Source organism: Capsicum annuum, chromosome 3, assembly GCF_002878395.1.
Source record: "Capsicum annuum cultivar UCD-10X-F1 chromosome 3, UCD10Xv1.1, whole genome shotgun sequence".
NCBI classification, from domain to species: Eukaryota; Viridiplantae; Streptophyta; class Magnoliopsida; order Solanales; family Solanaceae; genus Capsicum; species Capsicum annuum.
This window is the reverse complement of record NC_061113.1, coordinates 265,294,024-265,312,448: the sequence shown is the minus strand read 5'-3', so window position 1 is coordinate 265,312,448 and position 18,425 is coordinate 265,294,024. Positions and strand designations below refer to the sequence as shown.

General features: G+C 28.8%; 1 protein-coding gene across 1 annotated transcript; it reads right to left on the bottom strand.

Annotated features, from left to right (window-relative positions):
- Positions 1–16,451: 16,451 nt before the first annotated feature.
- On the bottom strand, positions 16,452–17,307 carry LOC107864734. Its single transcript, XM_016711165.2, has one exon. The coding sequence runs from the start codon at positions 16,967–16,969 to the stop codon at positions 16,712–16,714; it is 258 nt and encodes an 85-aa protein (XP_016566651.2). The 5' UTR covers positions 16,970–17,307; the 3' UTR covers positions 16,452–16,711.
- Between the last annotated feature and the right edge of the window lie 1,118 nt (positions 17,308–18,425).

The following is an 18,425-nucleotide window of genomic DNA, read 5'->3' as shown; positions in this document are numbered from 1 at the left end:
CTGCTAAAAGTAACCAGGATGGGGGAGTGGTCAGAATGGGTTGGGTCCTAGGAAGATGGAGGATGAAGGCTTTAGGGTAAAGATGGATCCAATGATCACTGGCAAAACACCTATCCCATCTCTCTAAAATAAGATTATGTCTAATCTTATATCTCATATTGGACCAAGTAAATTTACTACCTCTGAAACTAAGATCTATAAGGCTGCAATGGTTTAGACAATCCCTAACAACAGAAGCTCTGTGATTATTAATACTAATTCCCCCAAATTTCTCTGAGGTATTTAAGATTTCATTAAAATCACCACCTATGAACCAGCTATATCTTTCAAGGAATTGAAGAGAATAAAAAATACACCTTAATTAGCCCCAAAGGTCTCTTTTAAAGGAAAAAGTATTACTGGCGTAAATAATGCTAAGAATCCAACAAGAGGGAGAAAAACTAACCTTGACAGTCGCATGGATGGTCTGGGAAGGGATGGAGATGTCCTTTAAGGAGATGACATCATCCTTCCATAAAATAACAATGCCCTTGGAAGAACCAGAAGTCGAAGATTGAATGAAACAAGGAAAACCTAACTCATCAGCTAAGCCCCTATGATCAACCATCCTAGTTTCAAGAAGAACTATAATGTAGGGTTGGTGAATGCCTATAAGAGACTTGTAGTGGCGCATAAATTCAGCATTGTTGGCACCCCTAGCATTCCATATTAGATAATTCTTCATTGATGATTTTTTATGGTTTCCCTTGAAGGATTGTCTTTCCTTTCCCCTGAGACTTTGAGCAGTCTCTTCCTCTTCCTTGAGAGTGGTGAGATCTTTATTTTGTAAGGAGTCATTGTCATAGGGTTTGGCAGCTCTAAACCTATTTCTACCCTTGAGATGTCGAGAAGAGGGAGAACAACAACCAGCTCTCGAGTAGGCTCCTCGAAAATTAGACTTGCAGGTCTTTCCAAAGTGAAAACATCCGTCGTGAGTATTCTTAACTGAGCTAATAAGGCTTTCATTTCCCTGTTGCTTTCCTTGAGAGCCTCCAGGGTTTTCTCTCTTTCTAACATTTTTGTGTTCGGAATAGAGTTTTGGGAGGGAAGGTTCTGAGGGAGCATTGTTGGTATTGTTAGGTCTGCCCTACTGAGACTCACAAAAAGAGGGCACATTACCAGGAGAGAGGGATTTTGGGGAGGATAGAATGGTAGATTCGAGCTTCTGATGTTCATCATCTCCGACATTAATGTTAGAGTGAGGTCCTCTTGGAAGGATAGACGAAAGATTTGCATGAGTGTGGTCATCCACACATTTGGTCTGAAGTTATGGAGATCCTGGTTGAGGCATTCCATAGCTAGGAGTGCTAAGTAACCAGGGTCCTGAATCATCACAGTAAACTGGAATCCCCCCATTGTAGGTGAAGAGGGAAGGATCGGCCCTCTCAAGAAACACGTGGGTTTTTTTTGGGTCGGGTCGTCGGATTTAATTATGGATCGGGTCGTATGATTTAATTTGGGTTAATTTAATTATTTGAGATAAACAAATTTTTAAAAAAGGTCAACGAATAATACCTTGACACGTGTCCTGTCATTAAGTTGAGGGGTATATACAACCCTAATCATTAACGGCAAGGGTATCTTTATACCCAAAGTATAACGAGGGATTTCTCATAGTTCAGGGGTATATTTGTACCTTTTCCGTAGCACTTATTAAGCCATCCATCATTTCCTTAGTTAATCAAGATTAAATGACACCCATTGAACATATTTTTAGTTAGCGAGTGGATTAGTGCAAGATCATCACAATAAATGATTAGGTTTCACAATTAACCTACCTTTTGCTAAGTAATAATAATACTTTCAGTAAACATCATTGCGGTAAGCAATTTAGGTTTCGGAGATGATAAAAGGGAATTTAGGTTTCATTTTCAATATTGAGGTTGTGGATTCGAGCAATCTAAAAAAATATTATTGTATATAAGGGAGAATTTTCCTTTTTGGTAGTCCTCACAAATATTTTAATGCAATTAGATAATCACATATATTTATTATTTTTTATACATATTATTATATTTGTCTACATTTATTATTTTATGATATTTTTATTTTTATATTTATAATTGAATTATACATAATAGTAATTTTTTATAAATCTCTTCTTGTTCCTTGTTAGATAACTTGTTCGTTTTTACTTATTTATTTTAGTAAATCACGAAAGATTTATAAATTTTTTCTACATTCTTAGTGTTATTAAGTAATTACATAAAGTATTAATATCAAAATTTAAATTTTTAAAACATAATTAATAAAGATAATTTCATGTGTTTTACTTTTTATATATTTGATTCTTAAGTTATCTATCAAGTCAAAAAACAAGTAAAAAGAAATTGAAAGAATACCCTTTTCTCTCTCTCTCTCTTATTTTGCTTGATCCTTGTACTAAAAATAAAATTTCCTTTTTACTTATTATTTTGACAAATTAGGAGCTATTTATTATTTTCTTCCAATATTTTTTTTTGGTGAACCAATATTATTGTTATCATTAAGTAACTATATAATTATTTCTTAAAATAAGTGAGGATTTTGGGAGTTTGATCGTCTTCACAGACCCAATAATTTTTAACTATACACTTTTAAAATATAATTATCGAGCAAACAAACTCCTTTTAAATAGCTTTTTAATAGGAGTACCAAATAAACAAATGTAAAACAAAATAAAAAGGATAGAGTACATTATTTATTTTCTTACATTTTAATAACATTTGTGCCACTTTGAAATTACAGTGGCATTTTCAATCAAAACATTTATTGTTTCTTAGTAATAATATTTATTCTCTTTGGGTGTGGTACAAACTTTTTTTTATGAAAAATATTATTTAAATTTTTTTCCTCAAAAAATTAGAGTGTTTCTTACTTTTTTCTTATATTTGGCATGTAAGTAAAATATTATTTAAAAATTATTTATATATAATTTAGATAAATATTATGAGAGGTGGGGTATGGGGTGACGGGGATGGGAGCTACCGGTGAAGACAAGGTATATTGAAGAACGAAGGGCTCAAAAAATATGAAATGCGAAATATAATTTTTCTACTTACACGACGTCATTTAGATATCTCTAGAGAAAATATTTTTTTTCAAAAATCTAACCAGTTAAATATGAAAAAAAATTAAAACATGCTAAACACACGATTTATTTGATTTAAATTAAATCTACGTCTATTCATATTTGTTAATTCTCCTTCATACCTCCTTCCTCATAAATAAAATTCTTTAAAAATTATTCAATTATATAACAAAAAAACTTTAATAATTATAATAACTTACCAAATAGGACATAATCAATGTATCAATAAATTAAATAAATTACGTAATAAAAAAATGTGAGTTAATTTATATTTTTAAAAAAATTAAATTTTATATTCTTCTATCATAAGGTTAAGTCCGAGCTTAGCACGAACTTTACGCAACTAATAGTCTAAGAAAAATAAGAATTTTTTTGAATGAAAAAAGAAAAATGGGAATTCACAAGGCCAAACGACCCCTTAATAACCACCCAAATAAGGTGTTAGGGCATTCAACCTTACAGGGTCACTCAGCCAAAAGAGAGACTAGACTTCAGAATACAAGAACCAACCATGAGGAAAAAATTTATTTTGACACATAGATTATGGGACTCATTTTATTAATTTAAAGTTATAAAGGAAAATAAAAAAGAGAGAGAAATTAATATTTGATCAAAAATTGAAAGTGGAATGTGGGTGCACAGAAGAATAAATTAAATACATTAAAGTAATTTAAAGTGGATTGTGGGGTCCAGAAAAAAAAATGAATTAAGTGACACCAAAGTAATTGAATGTGGAAGGGGTAATCAAAATAAATTTTTTCAACCATGAGTTTTCCATCAGATACAGATGATAGTAAAAGTACGTCTATGCCAAAATCGGAGTTGGGTTCAAGAGATGAAACAATTTTAGGTCAACAACTGAAAATGCAATTTCACAGCATCAGAAAGGGTGATGGTGAGAGCATCGAATCGTATGTGAAAAAACTGAAATCCACAGCCGATTCACTAACAGCAATCGGCAATCCAATATCAGATCAAGATTTGGTTGTTCAACTTCTCGCCGGTTTGCCAAGTCAATACTCCCCCTATCGAAATACAATCTCATCCAAGTTTCCTCTGCCCGATTTTTCAGGGGCTTGTTCCTTGCTTTACATGTACGAGGCTTTATTGCAGGAGCAAAAAGCGAATCCTACCACTAGTACCAGTCCATCGGAGGAGGAAAATTATAATTATAATAATAATAAAGAGAGATTTGATAAGTTGCTTGATGTGTTTAGTACAGTGACTAGTGTGGCTACGACAGCATGGGACCTCTGGAGTGTGTTTAGAAACTCATCATCAACAACAACAACAACGGTGGCAGGTAAGGGAAACAAGAAATATACAGGAAGAAGAAGTAATGGAGGAAGGAGAAACTATAATAGGGGAGGCCCTTCCGGTAGGAAGTAATTAGAAGATGGCAACCGATCTATCAAAGTAGGTCTCTTTGTGATGGATTTCGCATATAGTGTATCAGACTATCTTTATTTTTTATGTCGATCAATCAAAGTCTTGTTTTCATCAATTCCAGTGTTTCTACTCTTGTACAAGTTTCTTTTTTAAATAATGATTTTGCTGTTTGTTGTAGCTAAGCCTGGACTGTTTTGCGTATGAATACATAGTGTTCAAGCTTCGAATCTTAGTAGAAATTAGAACAGCACAACCAATCAATCAAAGTCGATTTCTAATAAAAATGTAAGGTTAGACAACATAAAATAAACCTTTGTATGAATCGGATAATATTTTCCACATAGCAAAGCTTTATTGTATATATCGAGTTGTCCCTAATCAAAAAACTTGATTCCATCAATCCCTGTGTTTCTACTCATATATGTACAGGTTTTTTTTTTTTTTTTTTTTTTTTTTTAAATTATGATTTGTTGTTTCATGTAACTAAGGCCTGGACTGTTTTACTTATTAACTTAGTTAAATAATTTTTAATAATTTGATAACATATTTAATTTTTTCCTTACAATTTTAGTAATTTCATAAATAAAATAGTTAAATTAAAATAAATAATTTTACCATGAGGATCAATTAAATGACCTTATAGATTTATTTTAAAATGAATTTATATCATTAATTGAATATTATATAAATAATAATATCAAATTTAGTATCAAAATATTTTATCTTATTTCCATTTCCATTTGCAATGAAATAATAATATTATCTCACCTTTAATATGATACAAATTAATTAAAAATTATAATTTCGCGTCTATAATTCGAGGTTATTTGATCTGCGTATCAAATAATCTTTCAAATACTAGACTTGTATGTGGAGCTTTCTCTCTCTGTCCAATTTTTATATCTATCTCATCAAATTAAGTTAGAGATGATTTTACACGACATAAATTTGAATGCAATGTGCCAAAAAAAAAAAAAAATTGAATAAAAATTACTCTCTTCGATTTGATTTGTTTAAATTATTTTTTTAGTTCGTTTAGAATAGAAGAAAATTTCTTCCTCTTCTAATTATTTTTGGACAAACAATGTAAATTCTTATAGTTTGAAGCTTAATTAAAAGAAATTTCAATATTTTATATAATTATGAAAATTTTAATTTTAGGTCAGTCGAAATATATAATTAGCTTTCCATATATCTAGTGAATTCTATCCTTTGTAAAGATACAAATTAGCTTCTAATATATTCTTTTCGATTTTGAGACTGTCGAGATACATAAATTAACTTTCGATACTTCTAACGAGGGTATATAATTAATTAAATCTTTATAATTACGTTGTAAGAGTAAGAATTTGTATAAGTGTGTCAAGTTAAGATGTATGTTTATGTTATTTTTTCTAAATTTTTAATTTGAATGTTTGTTATGACTTGTTTAAGATCATAAAATTAAAAAATATTTAATCTATTGTATATGTTTTAATTTAAAATAATTATTTATATATTTTAATTTATAATCAAAAGATGTAAAAATATTTTCCAGATCCTTAAACGTCATACCAACTAAAAATTAGATAAACAAATCGGAGCAGACGGGACTATTAATTAGTAGTGGACCTTAACTATACTTGACAAAATTATATTGTCCTTTGTGGGTAAATCCTAACTAGAATTATACTCCTTTTATTTTAATTTATGTGTTTGACTATATACCAAAATTTATAAAATAGTAATAATTTTTTAAATTCCTGATTTTTAAATAAGTTACAATGATTTATGTGGCTAAATTATTTCATTAAATAGAAAATAAATATCTTTACATTAAACTGCTATTAAATATAATAATTTATCTGTTTAAACCAATGTGGTAGCCGTGGAATATTTTGACAAGTTAAAAGACATGGGCGAATTATTATTACTCCATAGAAATTACAAGTGTGCAAGGATCCATGCTCCTCAACCACCTTTAATTTGTCAATTTTGATATTTAAAATGAAAATTATATTCTTGGTGACTCATGAGCATCAAATGTTTAAAATGTTATATAGGCATTAGGTGAGGGGAATAAGGTGAAGTAAGCATACTTTATCTGTCTTAATTTACTCGATCTAATTTTAAAAAGAATGTTTTAAATTTTTCAGATAATGTATTTAATAACATAAAATTGAAGAATCGTTTTATATATTCTATAATCTTCAATTTAAAATCATAAAATTTAAACACTTTCAATCTTTTCTTAAATTACGTGTCTAATTAAAATTAGAGAAATAAATTAAAAGAGATATTTGAAAGTTAAAACACACCAATTCAATTCAAATCCTCAAAAACTTAATAACACCTTCAATTTTTTTTCCATATATACTTTAGTTTTAAAATATTATTTTCATTTTAATAAAAAATAAAAATTACTATTTTTTTTTTTTTCAAATTATACAATTGTCAGGTCTAAACGGACCTTAATTTTTTCTTTTTTCTTTATAATAAAACCTAATAAAATGGTAGGGGGCCACAATCGAAGGGTGGAAAATCGCCAGCAGGTTATTAATTGATTATGACCCAAAAATAAAAAAGTTTCTTACTGATTGATGATTGATTATTAAGTCAAATCTTGAATATATGATTTGCCTTTGTAATTTTTTTCTTTTAACAAATTTCAAGTTTGTCAGAAAATACACAATTTCAGAAATTCAAATTATATATTCTGTTGAATTTCAACTTCAAGTCAATCAAATATCATTTCATAACTTTAAATTATGTTCAAACAAGCCTTAATGTCTTGACAAAGAAATGTCTGAGAAGATATATATACCTATATCCTAGTGGAATAATAAAAGACAAAAGTTTAACGTTATATTCTGGTAAATCAAATGTCTCACAAGAAAAGAATAACACCATACTTAGATTTATCAAGCCAACTCATTTACATGTTTGAATTAAGTTCTGTTTAACTGGAACCTCAATTCTAAATAAAGTATTTTAATTACTCATTGTTGACATGGATTTAAGATTTTTTTATTTTTATGCATTTTCATTCATATGCAATGTAGTTAAATCAATCACAAGGAATATGTTATTTACTTTATTTATACGTATTATTTATAACTGAACTAAATGATATATTTTATGTGGTAAATTTAATAAAACTAAATGATATATTTATGTGGTTAACAAAAATACCTAATAGACAAGTTGGAAATAGTATTAGTTAGATCAAATTCACACAATATTTTTGGAAAGTCTCATACTATTTAAAGCATTCAACATCTTATTAGTAGGCTTTTTTTTTTTTTTTTTTTTTTACTATAGCTTTTTCTTTCACGCACATCCAAACGTGTAAGGTTAATATTATAAATGTGTCACAATCACAAAAATTGTTGACAATAGATGATAAGTTTTCCACGAATACGCAACAAATAAAAGATGAGGAAAGAGCAAAAAAATATGAAAGAAAGTGTGTAAATACGAGCTATGTTCAAACAAAAATGAGAAAAACTTATCATATCATAAATTAATTTATCATAACTATTTAAAATCTCAACCTCTTAAATAATTACATAAATCTCTGATTTTACTTAAAAATTCAAATATATCAGTGAAAAATATAATATATTCGTATAAAAATTAAGTGATGTATCTGAAAAAATATAATATACCTTTACAGATTAAAAAATATTTTTAATAATTTTTTAAGAAATTAAAATAAAATGCAATTAACTTCAAAAGAATTGAAATTTATTTAACTTTTACAAAAGAAATTGCTTACAAAAATAAGAGAAGTAAAGGTACATTGGGCTCCACCGATGACACATATCTTAGGACATCGCGAGGTCACTAGGTACATGAGATGCTATACATAAAGATATTTATAATTTGAAATATTTTTTAAAATAAAATTTTATTATTTTAATATGATCGATGGAATAAAATACTTTTTGAATTAGTTAGTTTCTCAAATTAAATATAAACTAAAATTACTTCTAAATTATATTTGAAATTGTTATCTTATCTTTATATACCAAGCAGTTCTAAAGAGTGCTGCCAGTTTCTAATATTCTTCTTAATCATGTCTTGTAATTGTTGGATCAATACTATTATGGTTGCAAAAATAGATTAATTTCTATTTTGAGCGCTGAATGTCTTGATAAGAAATTTAATAAATGACTCTGCTTAAATATTGTAGAGAGTTTACTCGAAGTTGGGAGATCTCTCAATATTTCTTTTTGCATTCGATTAATTAATTTACATTTCAAATATATATTTTTTATAATTTAATTTTGCTTATTTTAAATAATTTATAATCAAATAAATATTTTTTTTTTTCGTTTTAAATTATAAACTTTAATAGTACAATTTTGTTATTTCATACCCAATAAAAATTATATCATAGAAATTGTGATGGAGAGAGTACACAAAAATGGATAATAGAATTTGCAATGATGCCACACAATAGTAGAAGCACATTAAGAATATAGTTGTCGTTACAAATTAGATAACCCTTTAGTTCACCTTCGTATAGTTCTGTCCAAAGAAAGAAGTAATTATCAGTAAAGGGATTCATGACGATTGTGATAGGTTTCACAATTTAGTTGCATCAACGCGAATCTTACTTTACTTCAATTATGGAGTTGTAATTCATAAACAACAATAATATACTCATAAGTCAAATTAAAGAGAATAATGTATGCAGAACTTATTCCCTATTTTTATAGGGTAAAGAGATTGTTTTTGATGGATTTTTAACTCAAAAATATTAAATATTCAAAGTGGGATTACAAGAAAGATTAGGACAACAAAATATCAAGATAGAAAACAAATGAATCTACATATTTTGACAAGGTTATTCATATGTGATAATTTAAAAAATAGTTACTGATACCTACTAGCTAGTAATTAGGTCACTGACTCATTGTGATATCAACTTGTTATATTATGGCACTAATTAAGCCATCCATCATTTCCTTAGTTAATCAAGATTAAATGACACCTATTGAACACAGTTTTAGTTAACGGCTGGATTAGTGCAAGATCATTACAATAAATGATTAGGTTTCACAATTAACCTACTTTTTACTAAGTAATAATAATTTCAATAATAAACATCATTCCACTAAACAATTTAGGTAATAATAATTTCAATAATAAACATCATTCCACTAAACAATTTAGGTTCCAACAGACGATAAGAGGGATTTGCTTGGATGATAAGCACACTCTTTATTTCTAACATTTAGATTGTGAGTTTGAGTCACTTAGACAGGATTAAAAAAAGAAAAGAAAAAAGAAAAAACAAGGTTACAATATTCACTATTCTCATGTGAGAAAATAGTATAGGGTACTAATAATGCAGATTTTATCCAAAATTAAGACAATGATGTACGTACATTTGGTTAGCTCCTCCTCCCTACTTCGTAAAAGTCAAAAAAAACTTATCCAAAATAATCTTTTAATGTGGCTCTTGAGGTTGTATATATAGTAAATAAATCAACATCATTTTTACTTATATTAGAGAGATCAGTATATCTCAGACTTGCCAAAGGCTATTTGGACTTTTAAACAGAGCAACGGGCAAATTAAAATTGATAATGATATCTTGGTTTAATTTGTGTTTGCTTTTTAAATTATTTTACACAGATCTTATTTTGAGACTATTCCTACCATACAATAATCGAAATTATCTTGACAAATACTAACTTCAAACATGGTATCTTAAGTTTTAAAGGGCTGAAGATCAACTTAAGTTTTCATAAAATTGAAGTTTAGTTATTTCTCTTATATTCATACATTGCTAGTGTGATCATAGCTACCCCACTGAAATCAAAGTCCTTAATTGAATCGCTACCTTATGTGTGTCAGTGTATGTGGTGGTGGTTGGGGCGGGGGCCGCTCAAGTGCGTTAGTGGCCCAAGGCCAAAATCAAATGAAAACTTTATATTTTTAAGAAAAAAATTTATTTTTTAATAAAATTTATTTTAAAAATTATATAATCACTTTCTTCTAATTATTCTCTTTTAGTTAGTAATATAATCAAAGCAGTTAATTTTTTTATTTTGAGATATAATACTCTAAATATATCAAACTTCTTCTAAAAATACTTTTATTGTATATAAAAAATTATTTTTCTACACATAATATATATATTATTACTTAAAAAATAAGTTTCCTCAAATTTGAGACCTAAGACGGTCACCTTTTTTACAAAAGGATAGAGCCGCCCCTAGGTTGGGGTGGGGGTGGGGTGGGGGTGGGGGGAGGAGAGGAGGGAGGGGGATGTTTCTATATCATACAAAACACTAATGTGGCTGAAGTTTAAATAAAAATTGTTGAAGTTAGGCAAAAATGACTCGACTTCATGCAAATTGATTTTGTTAAGCCTAACTTTAAATAACATAGGTCTAAAATGAATATACATGCAAGTATTTGCACATTGAAAGTACAAACTCAATGGCGATGTAAAATAATGTATAAGAAATTATGGGCTCAATTGTGGATCTAATTGTCTGTGGTGGATGTCATTATCATTAGGGCCATGTGATCATCCTTGATGGGACGACAGGTCGTAATAACGCTCGACAGCGACGCCCCACCATTTTAATAATTAAAATTTACATATATATATATATATATACATAAGGTAATTTTATCTTATTACATAAAATCTCATATTAAAAAAGTAATTACAAAAATCTCAAAGTAATTACTTAAATCCCTTAAATTTATTCTTTTCCTCTCATCCCCCTCACACATATCAAAATGCCATTATTTGCTCCTTTTTCTGTGCATCAATTTTTACTCCATATCTCTGCTCCTTTATTTACGCCTACAATCAAGCTAACATGATGTGAGGAATTTCAAATTTTTCAGTTATCAACCATTAACTAAACAAAGTTCACCTTCTTCATTAAATTTTAAGTTTTTTTTTTTTCAACTTTGTCAAATTAAATTTAGATTTGAATTTTTCTTTGGTGTTGGTGATGATTCAAATTTGAAATTCGGCATCCCCGTCATTCTCTTTGGCTACCCTTCCGGCAATAGCTCCGCCATTTAACCACCAAATACAACGACAGAGTTGTGGTAGAAGCCGAAAACGGCTGTTCATTCGCAGTTGAAGTCGACGCCCCTATAGTCCAAATTAATTTCTGAGGATATGCTCTTCCCTGCCGTGACTAAAATCGATGTATATTTGTTGTTGAAGTATAAATTCCATATTTGCTGTTTGTATTTTATAACGACGTCTAACTATTATACATAATGATAGTGTATTATACCATCTCATACAATAGTATTTAAGGTCATACAAATATTGTTACTTCAGTCCTCATACATTACTAAGCAATGTATGAGGACGTGGTTAAATTTTGTTATTTGTTCAATTCAATTCTCATACATTACTACGTAGTGTAGGAGTATGTGGTTGATATATGTTGTTTGTTCATTTTTATACATATCAAGTTGCGTATAAGAAAGCATTATTTTTAAGTTAACATGAGTTGTTCAATCAATAATTCACATAACTATAATATAATACATAAAATAAATATGTATAAGGTTACCATACTAATGTATAGATTAAAATATTCAAGAACTAATATTATTTTTAAAAAAATAAAGGTCACCTGATGCAATTTGATTTTTGACATTATACATATTAAGTTATATATATTCTTCAACATAATGCATTTTGAAACTCCGCTAACGTCAACATTATACATTTAATTAATTACAGTATACATAAGATTGTTATGTATAAAGTCAATGTTTTCTACATATATACATATCACCTCATGCAATTTGATTTTTAGACCTTATACACATAAAAAAATAATGATTTATAAGAAATAATATTTTTATGAACCTTTTTAAAAACAATTACATATAAGAGGTCGTATTATGTATTATACATAGATATTCATGATTTTTTATTTTTTTTTGAATGTATTAAATTATTTTCAATTTGAATTACTGTAACTAATTTTAAGATATCACTAATCAATAAATTAGTAATTTCCATTAATTAAGGTGTTTGATTTAAGGTTTCTGATTTACTTTACTTAAATATAGGTGTCAGATTTAATCAATAAATTAGATAATTAAGGTGTCTGATTTAATTTCCTTAAATATAGAAAAAACGATTTACCTTATACATTCCATTAATGTATAAGATGTGGTCGACATGTATATTTAACTTTTTTTTTTATTCCAGGTCGTAATCGAACAAAAAAAAATTATTGTTGATGTTTAAGAGAGGTAATTAATGGTGTTAATTAAGGAACATAAAGATAGTATCTGATTTATTTTTTCATAAATATAGGCTAATTAGTTTTCTCATACATTACAGCAATGTATGAGGGTCCAGAACATGTATAAGTATTTTACCCAAAATCAAGAGAGAGAAAGCCAGCGAAATTTTAAGTAAATAGTTTCATTTTATTCAATGTATAATATAATACAATACATACAAGAAAAAAAAATAACAAAACTTAATAACTCTATACGACAACTGCAATTTCTATTAACAATTTGTAAATTTATAAAGAAATAATGCACATTCAACAAAAGTATCAGATTCAGTTCCTTCAACACAAAGAATAACACCGATTTCACGATCAAAATCAATTTCTTTATTGGACTTGTCAAACATTGTAATCTATAACGGATAATTAACAAAATCTGAAAAACTTTTCTTCAACTCAATGTATACTCTCACTCCATTATCATTCCTTATAATAATTGGAGAGGAATTACCTTCAACAATGTATTTTACTTCAATTTTTTTCTACATCATCAATATTCAATTCCGTACCAATCATCGAAATCAATTTCAAGAATGTGCTACTTTATGAAACCACAATTCCATCACTTTTGTATTGTTCATAAATAATTTCCGACTGCCAAGAATCGAAATGCCGCAATAATATAGCGATGTTCATATTGATTTTGAAAAAAAGACGGAAAAAAATGTCAACTGGGGTTTTTTTAGTTTGTATTCCAAATAGAAATTTCAAAAAAAAAAAAATATTGTGGTGATATTTTTAAATTTGAATATTAGTTACTACTTTTAAGCATCCAATAAATCACAACATCTACTACTGCCTTAAATCAAGCAATTGAATAAGGATAGCTGATATTTTGTTTCCATAACTATAGGCCAAACTATTTCATCATACATTGAAGTAACGTATGAGGATCAATGACATGTATATATATTTTTTCAAAATCGGAAAAGAGAAATAACACAAAGAATATTACGTAATTAATTTCATTAAGGAAGGGATTTATGTTGTTTACACTAATAATAATTGCTACACTTTAAAATCTCAATCGATACAAATATTAGGTGATTTATTTCAATCTGTTTTAGTTTTAGTAAAAAGAGTTATTGATACCTGTTACTGGTAAAAAGGTGACAGATATTTCGTAAAATTAGTCGAGGTGCGTACAAGGTGACCCAAATACTACAATATACAAAAAAAATAAAAATAATAAAATTGCTACACTACAAAAAAACAATTATGCTACATAATATTTTGCTTTGTTGTCACTTGTCAAGTTTCAATATTTCTTTTTCTATTCTTGTCTATTGTTCGAGTTTGTTTTCTATTTTATTTCTTCTTTATGGCGTCTAATATCAGAAGCAGATTCAAAATTTCTAGATTATAGATTTTAGAGCACAATCGTATTTGTTAATTGAGTTCTTGATCAATTATTTGTACATAGTTAATTTTTAATAATAATATAAAACTTGAGACAAAATAATTGGATACTGTGAATTCTTAGGCACCGTTGTGGCTGCGCCCTTGTAAGGGATTTGATTGAAACTGATAGATGGTAACATTTGAAGTTTTATCCTATTTTGAATCTCTTCTAGTTCTACTGATCTTATGATCCTAATTAGGCCAGAAGGAATAATAGTATATGGTTAAGAAAAAAAAAAAAAATGTAGTAGCCTAAGCAAATCACTGTCTGTTGCCAATTTTTTCCAAGTTCGTGTCAATTTAAATTGTTTGGAAAATGTCCTTATCCAAATTGTGATTTTTTTTTTAGTAGAAACAGCACCGCTCAGCCATTATTTGACTTTGTGTTTGAAAAATAATAATTGTCATGAAACTCCATGATATCACCTTATAATTTCATCTGTTAAATTTGAGACAGTGATTATAATTATTTTTCAATTGCAATAAATAAAAGGTGACCATTGGTGATAAGGTGTCCCACGCTGTAGGAATACACTGGGTTTGTTGTTGTTGTCGTATTAGTGATAAGGTGGTATCAAATTTATAAGAGTTCTCTTCTTTCATATAGTTAACTAATATTAGCACATGATCATCATCTCGATTCATCACTCAATAGTTTAGTGTAAACCTTTGTATAAAAAAATAAAATCTTTAGCTAACTAAAACAGCTACTGTTACGGTTCGATGGTATGACGAAATTGGGGTCAACTTTGTGTGAGCATAAAAATGGAGTCCAATTATGTCTTTTACCTATTTAGTGCTGTATTGGCTGGTTATGTCAACATTCATCTTGAATAGGTAAAAACTTATTTGAACGATGCATTATATCAAAATTAAGTTATATATTGTTAATGTAAGAGTAGTATGATTTAAAGTGAAAGTATCAAGCAGCCCAAAATCTACCCTATATATGGGGCACATGGGTTACTGGGCTAATGGACAGGGACTGGATCTGACATGCAAATGCGGCCCACTAACTCGCTGGGTCATTTTGTATTCATGGGCTTCGAGGGCCCATTTTCTGAGCTTAATTGAGCTGAACTAGTCAGGTCCTTGGTAGTTGTCATAAAGTCTAAACAAATATCTTCATTTCAATTTGTTTATCTCATTTAATTAACACGAATCTAAGAAAGTAAAAAAAATGAATTTTATGGTCTTATATGATCGATATGTAGAATGTATAAAAATATTCTTTAATTTTATGATCTTAAATACTTTATATATAATTAAAGAAATTATCAACATTGAAAAGATATAACATACTAAAAGGTAGAAATGCAAGGCAAGCAGAATACTACAACTCCTCCCTGTCAATCTAGCCGAAAGTTATCTATTATCTCATCCCCACCATGATTTAAATTCATCTTAAATCAATATTTTATACAAATTAAACATTTTAATATGACTAAAAGATATTCCTAACAAATGATTTTAATAATTATTTTTCTTCCATAATTTGTACTTTTCAATAAGTCTGAACCGCTAGTAAAGTCTAAACAAATGGACAAGGAATGATTAATTTCCGATCCTTTTTGCTGCATATCCCTTTCCTTTGCTGCAATTCTCAAACTAACTAACCAACACGTGTTATATAAAGGTCAAAAAGATGAGCCTAATTTATTGGGATTTTTATCTGTAGTGCCCCAAATTTGCCCCTAATATTTTAAGTTTATTCTCGCATGATTAAAATTACTACTATATTTTATATTTCAAACGTTTATGAATCCAACTCTACAAACTTTTTATTCAATATCTGCTGCATAGTTGAAGTCTAAGAAGGCCCTTTTAACTTAGCTTCAGCTGTGATCAATGTCCGATAACTTTGAGCTTGCACAAATAAATTTATATTATTATAAAATTAAATAAATATAAGTTTTATTTGGCGTTCAACCTATAAATTATACAAAAAATTTATTGCCAACTATTTTTTCACAAAATACAAAGATACAAATAAGCAGGCATGAATGGATTAAATTTAGCAAAACAAAAACAAAACTGGTTAGATTTAAATTAACGCATAATGTCCAATCTGTTCGTTTGACAGTAATAATATACTCCCTTCTTTTAAAAAAGAATAACCTATTTTTTTTTTTAATTCATTCAAAAAAAATGTATCTTTTTTTTTTTTTACAATATTTTAATTTTAAGGTTTCACATATTATGTTTAAGACCACGAGATTAAAGGATATTTTTGTACATTAAACAAAACTTTAATTTAAACCACAAGATTCAAAAGTTAAACTTTGTGTCAAGTCGTAGTTTTATTATACAAAATACTTAGGAAGATTTATTGATGTAAAATTTAACTTACAAGTTCAAAACCTAACCAATTAGGGAGTACGAGGTACGATTCTCCGAAAAAACAGATTGCAAATTCGTTGTCAGTTACAACAGTAGTGAAAAAGCTTAAACTGTACAGACGTACCGTCACCGTGACCGTCAAAAATGCACCGACTGTGCATTTCTCCAATTCGGAGCTTTAACGGCGTTAGTCTTCGCTTTCTGGTAGAGTATTGAGGTCCAAATCAACTCTCTTCTGTCCACCAGCTTCTGCCACGTCATTGATCTGAGCATTTTTCTGTAGATATTTAACTGCTACGTTCATCCTCCGTAAGATCGCGAAGAACTCGTCGACTTCCGCCTCCGACGGAGCTGGCAGCGGCGGAGAAACCGCGGCACCTCCGCTATGATCGCCGCCGTTAGCGTCGGTGTTCACTGTTCTCTTTCTCTTCTTCTGCCGGTCCATTAGTAGCCTAGCCGCCGATCGCCGATCTCAGATAAGTTTATTGTCTCCTCTCTCTGTATAGTCTATTGAAGTATAAGTATAAAAGAAATGGCTATTAGTTGATGGATTCGCAAATTAGCTGATGTCAGGAATATGATCTCATTGAGAAAAATGAGGCATGAGTATTATTTTGATGCTTCTACTATGCGTCAACTTGTAAACTTTCACCCACGCGCTTCGTTTTGCATGTCATGGATCTGCTCCAATTTTATTGCTACTTTTTTGGTACTTAAACTTGGAGAGAATGTGCAAAAGAGTACCTTATGTTTGAGATATGATGAATATTATATCTAAATGTTTAATGTGCGCATAGGTCCTACCAAAAATTATTCCATATCCAAGACTTGAACTTGAAATTTTTTATTAAGTAAGAAACAGTGCACCACATCCTTTGACGGTGGACACATTTCATTTTTAGCTTAGAAAAAATTGCTTTTTCTTTTTTAAAAAGTAAAATTTTGCGCCTAAAATAATTCGATGTAATGTATTGATTTCTAGCTAGGGTTTTTTAACCATAACACTTAACAACAAAAATCTGTTAAACAGCCTAAAATGAAGTAAGCTGAACATTGCGAAGTCTAAGAATCAACTACTAACAAAAGCAAAATTGTTTCTTTACATTTGTCCAAACATTAGTCACAAAATTACTCAACACATGTTGTGGTGAACCATAACAAGTACCATATATAATTAGTTAAAATGCACAAATTAACCCAAATATAACAAGATGAAGACTTACAAGCATTACATAAATCTAATATTGAAGGATTCAAAATAATATTGACAGAATTTGTTAATTAATAGAAGTAGGACTGCAGTTCGAAGAAAAACATAAAGCTAATTAAGGTACAAGCATAACAATTAAAGTTGTCTCGCTAAGGAACGTGCACAACATTTTCCTAATCGTGGACCCCTCTTCTTTTCGTGGCAAATACTTCATGTTTATTTTGATGTGTTAAAAATAAATATTTATTTTCACATTGTTAATATAAAATTTTAATTATTTTTAATTCATTTTTCAATGAGAGAGATAACTTAACAGTAATCATTATGAGTGGTATATATTGCTTTTTAAGCGTTAATGTAAGTCTCAGAATAAATAAAGACAACTCCTCCTTGAGTCAACATATTTTATTCAAATTGGAAAAATGGTACATTTCACGTTATTATTTTATTCTACTCCCTCCGTCCCCCATTTCCTTTTTGGTTCGTCTCAAAATGAATGTCATATTTTCTTATTTGATAATTATTTAATGGTATCATTTTAATTTTATTTTTAGTAGATCCCACTTATTAAGAAAAGATAACTAAAAAGTAAATAATTAGAGGGACAATTTTGTAAACTTTTTAAAATCATCACTTATTTTTTAAACTTCATTTCCGATCAAATGATGACACATAAAATGAGATGGAGGTA

Excerpts from the sequence above, each read along its gene's own strand:
- LOC107864734 (XM_016711165.2), bottom strand. The coding sequence starts at position 16,969 with ATGGACCGGCAGAAGAAGAGAAAGAGAACAGTGAACACCGACGCTAAC.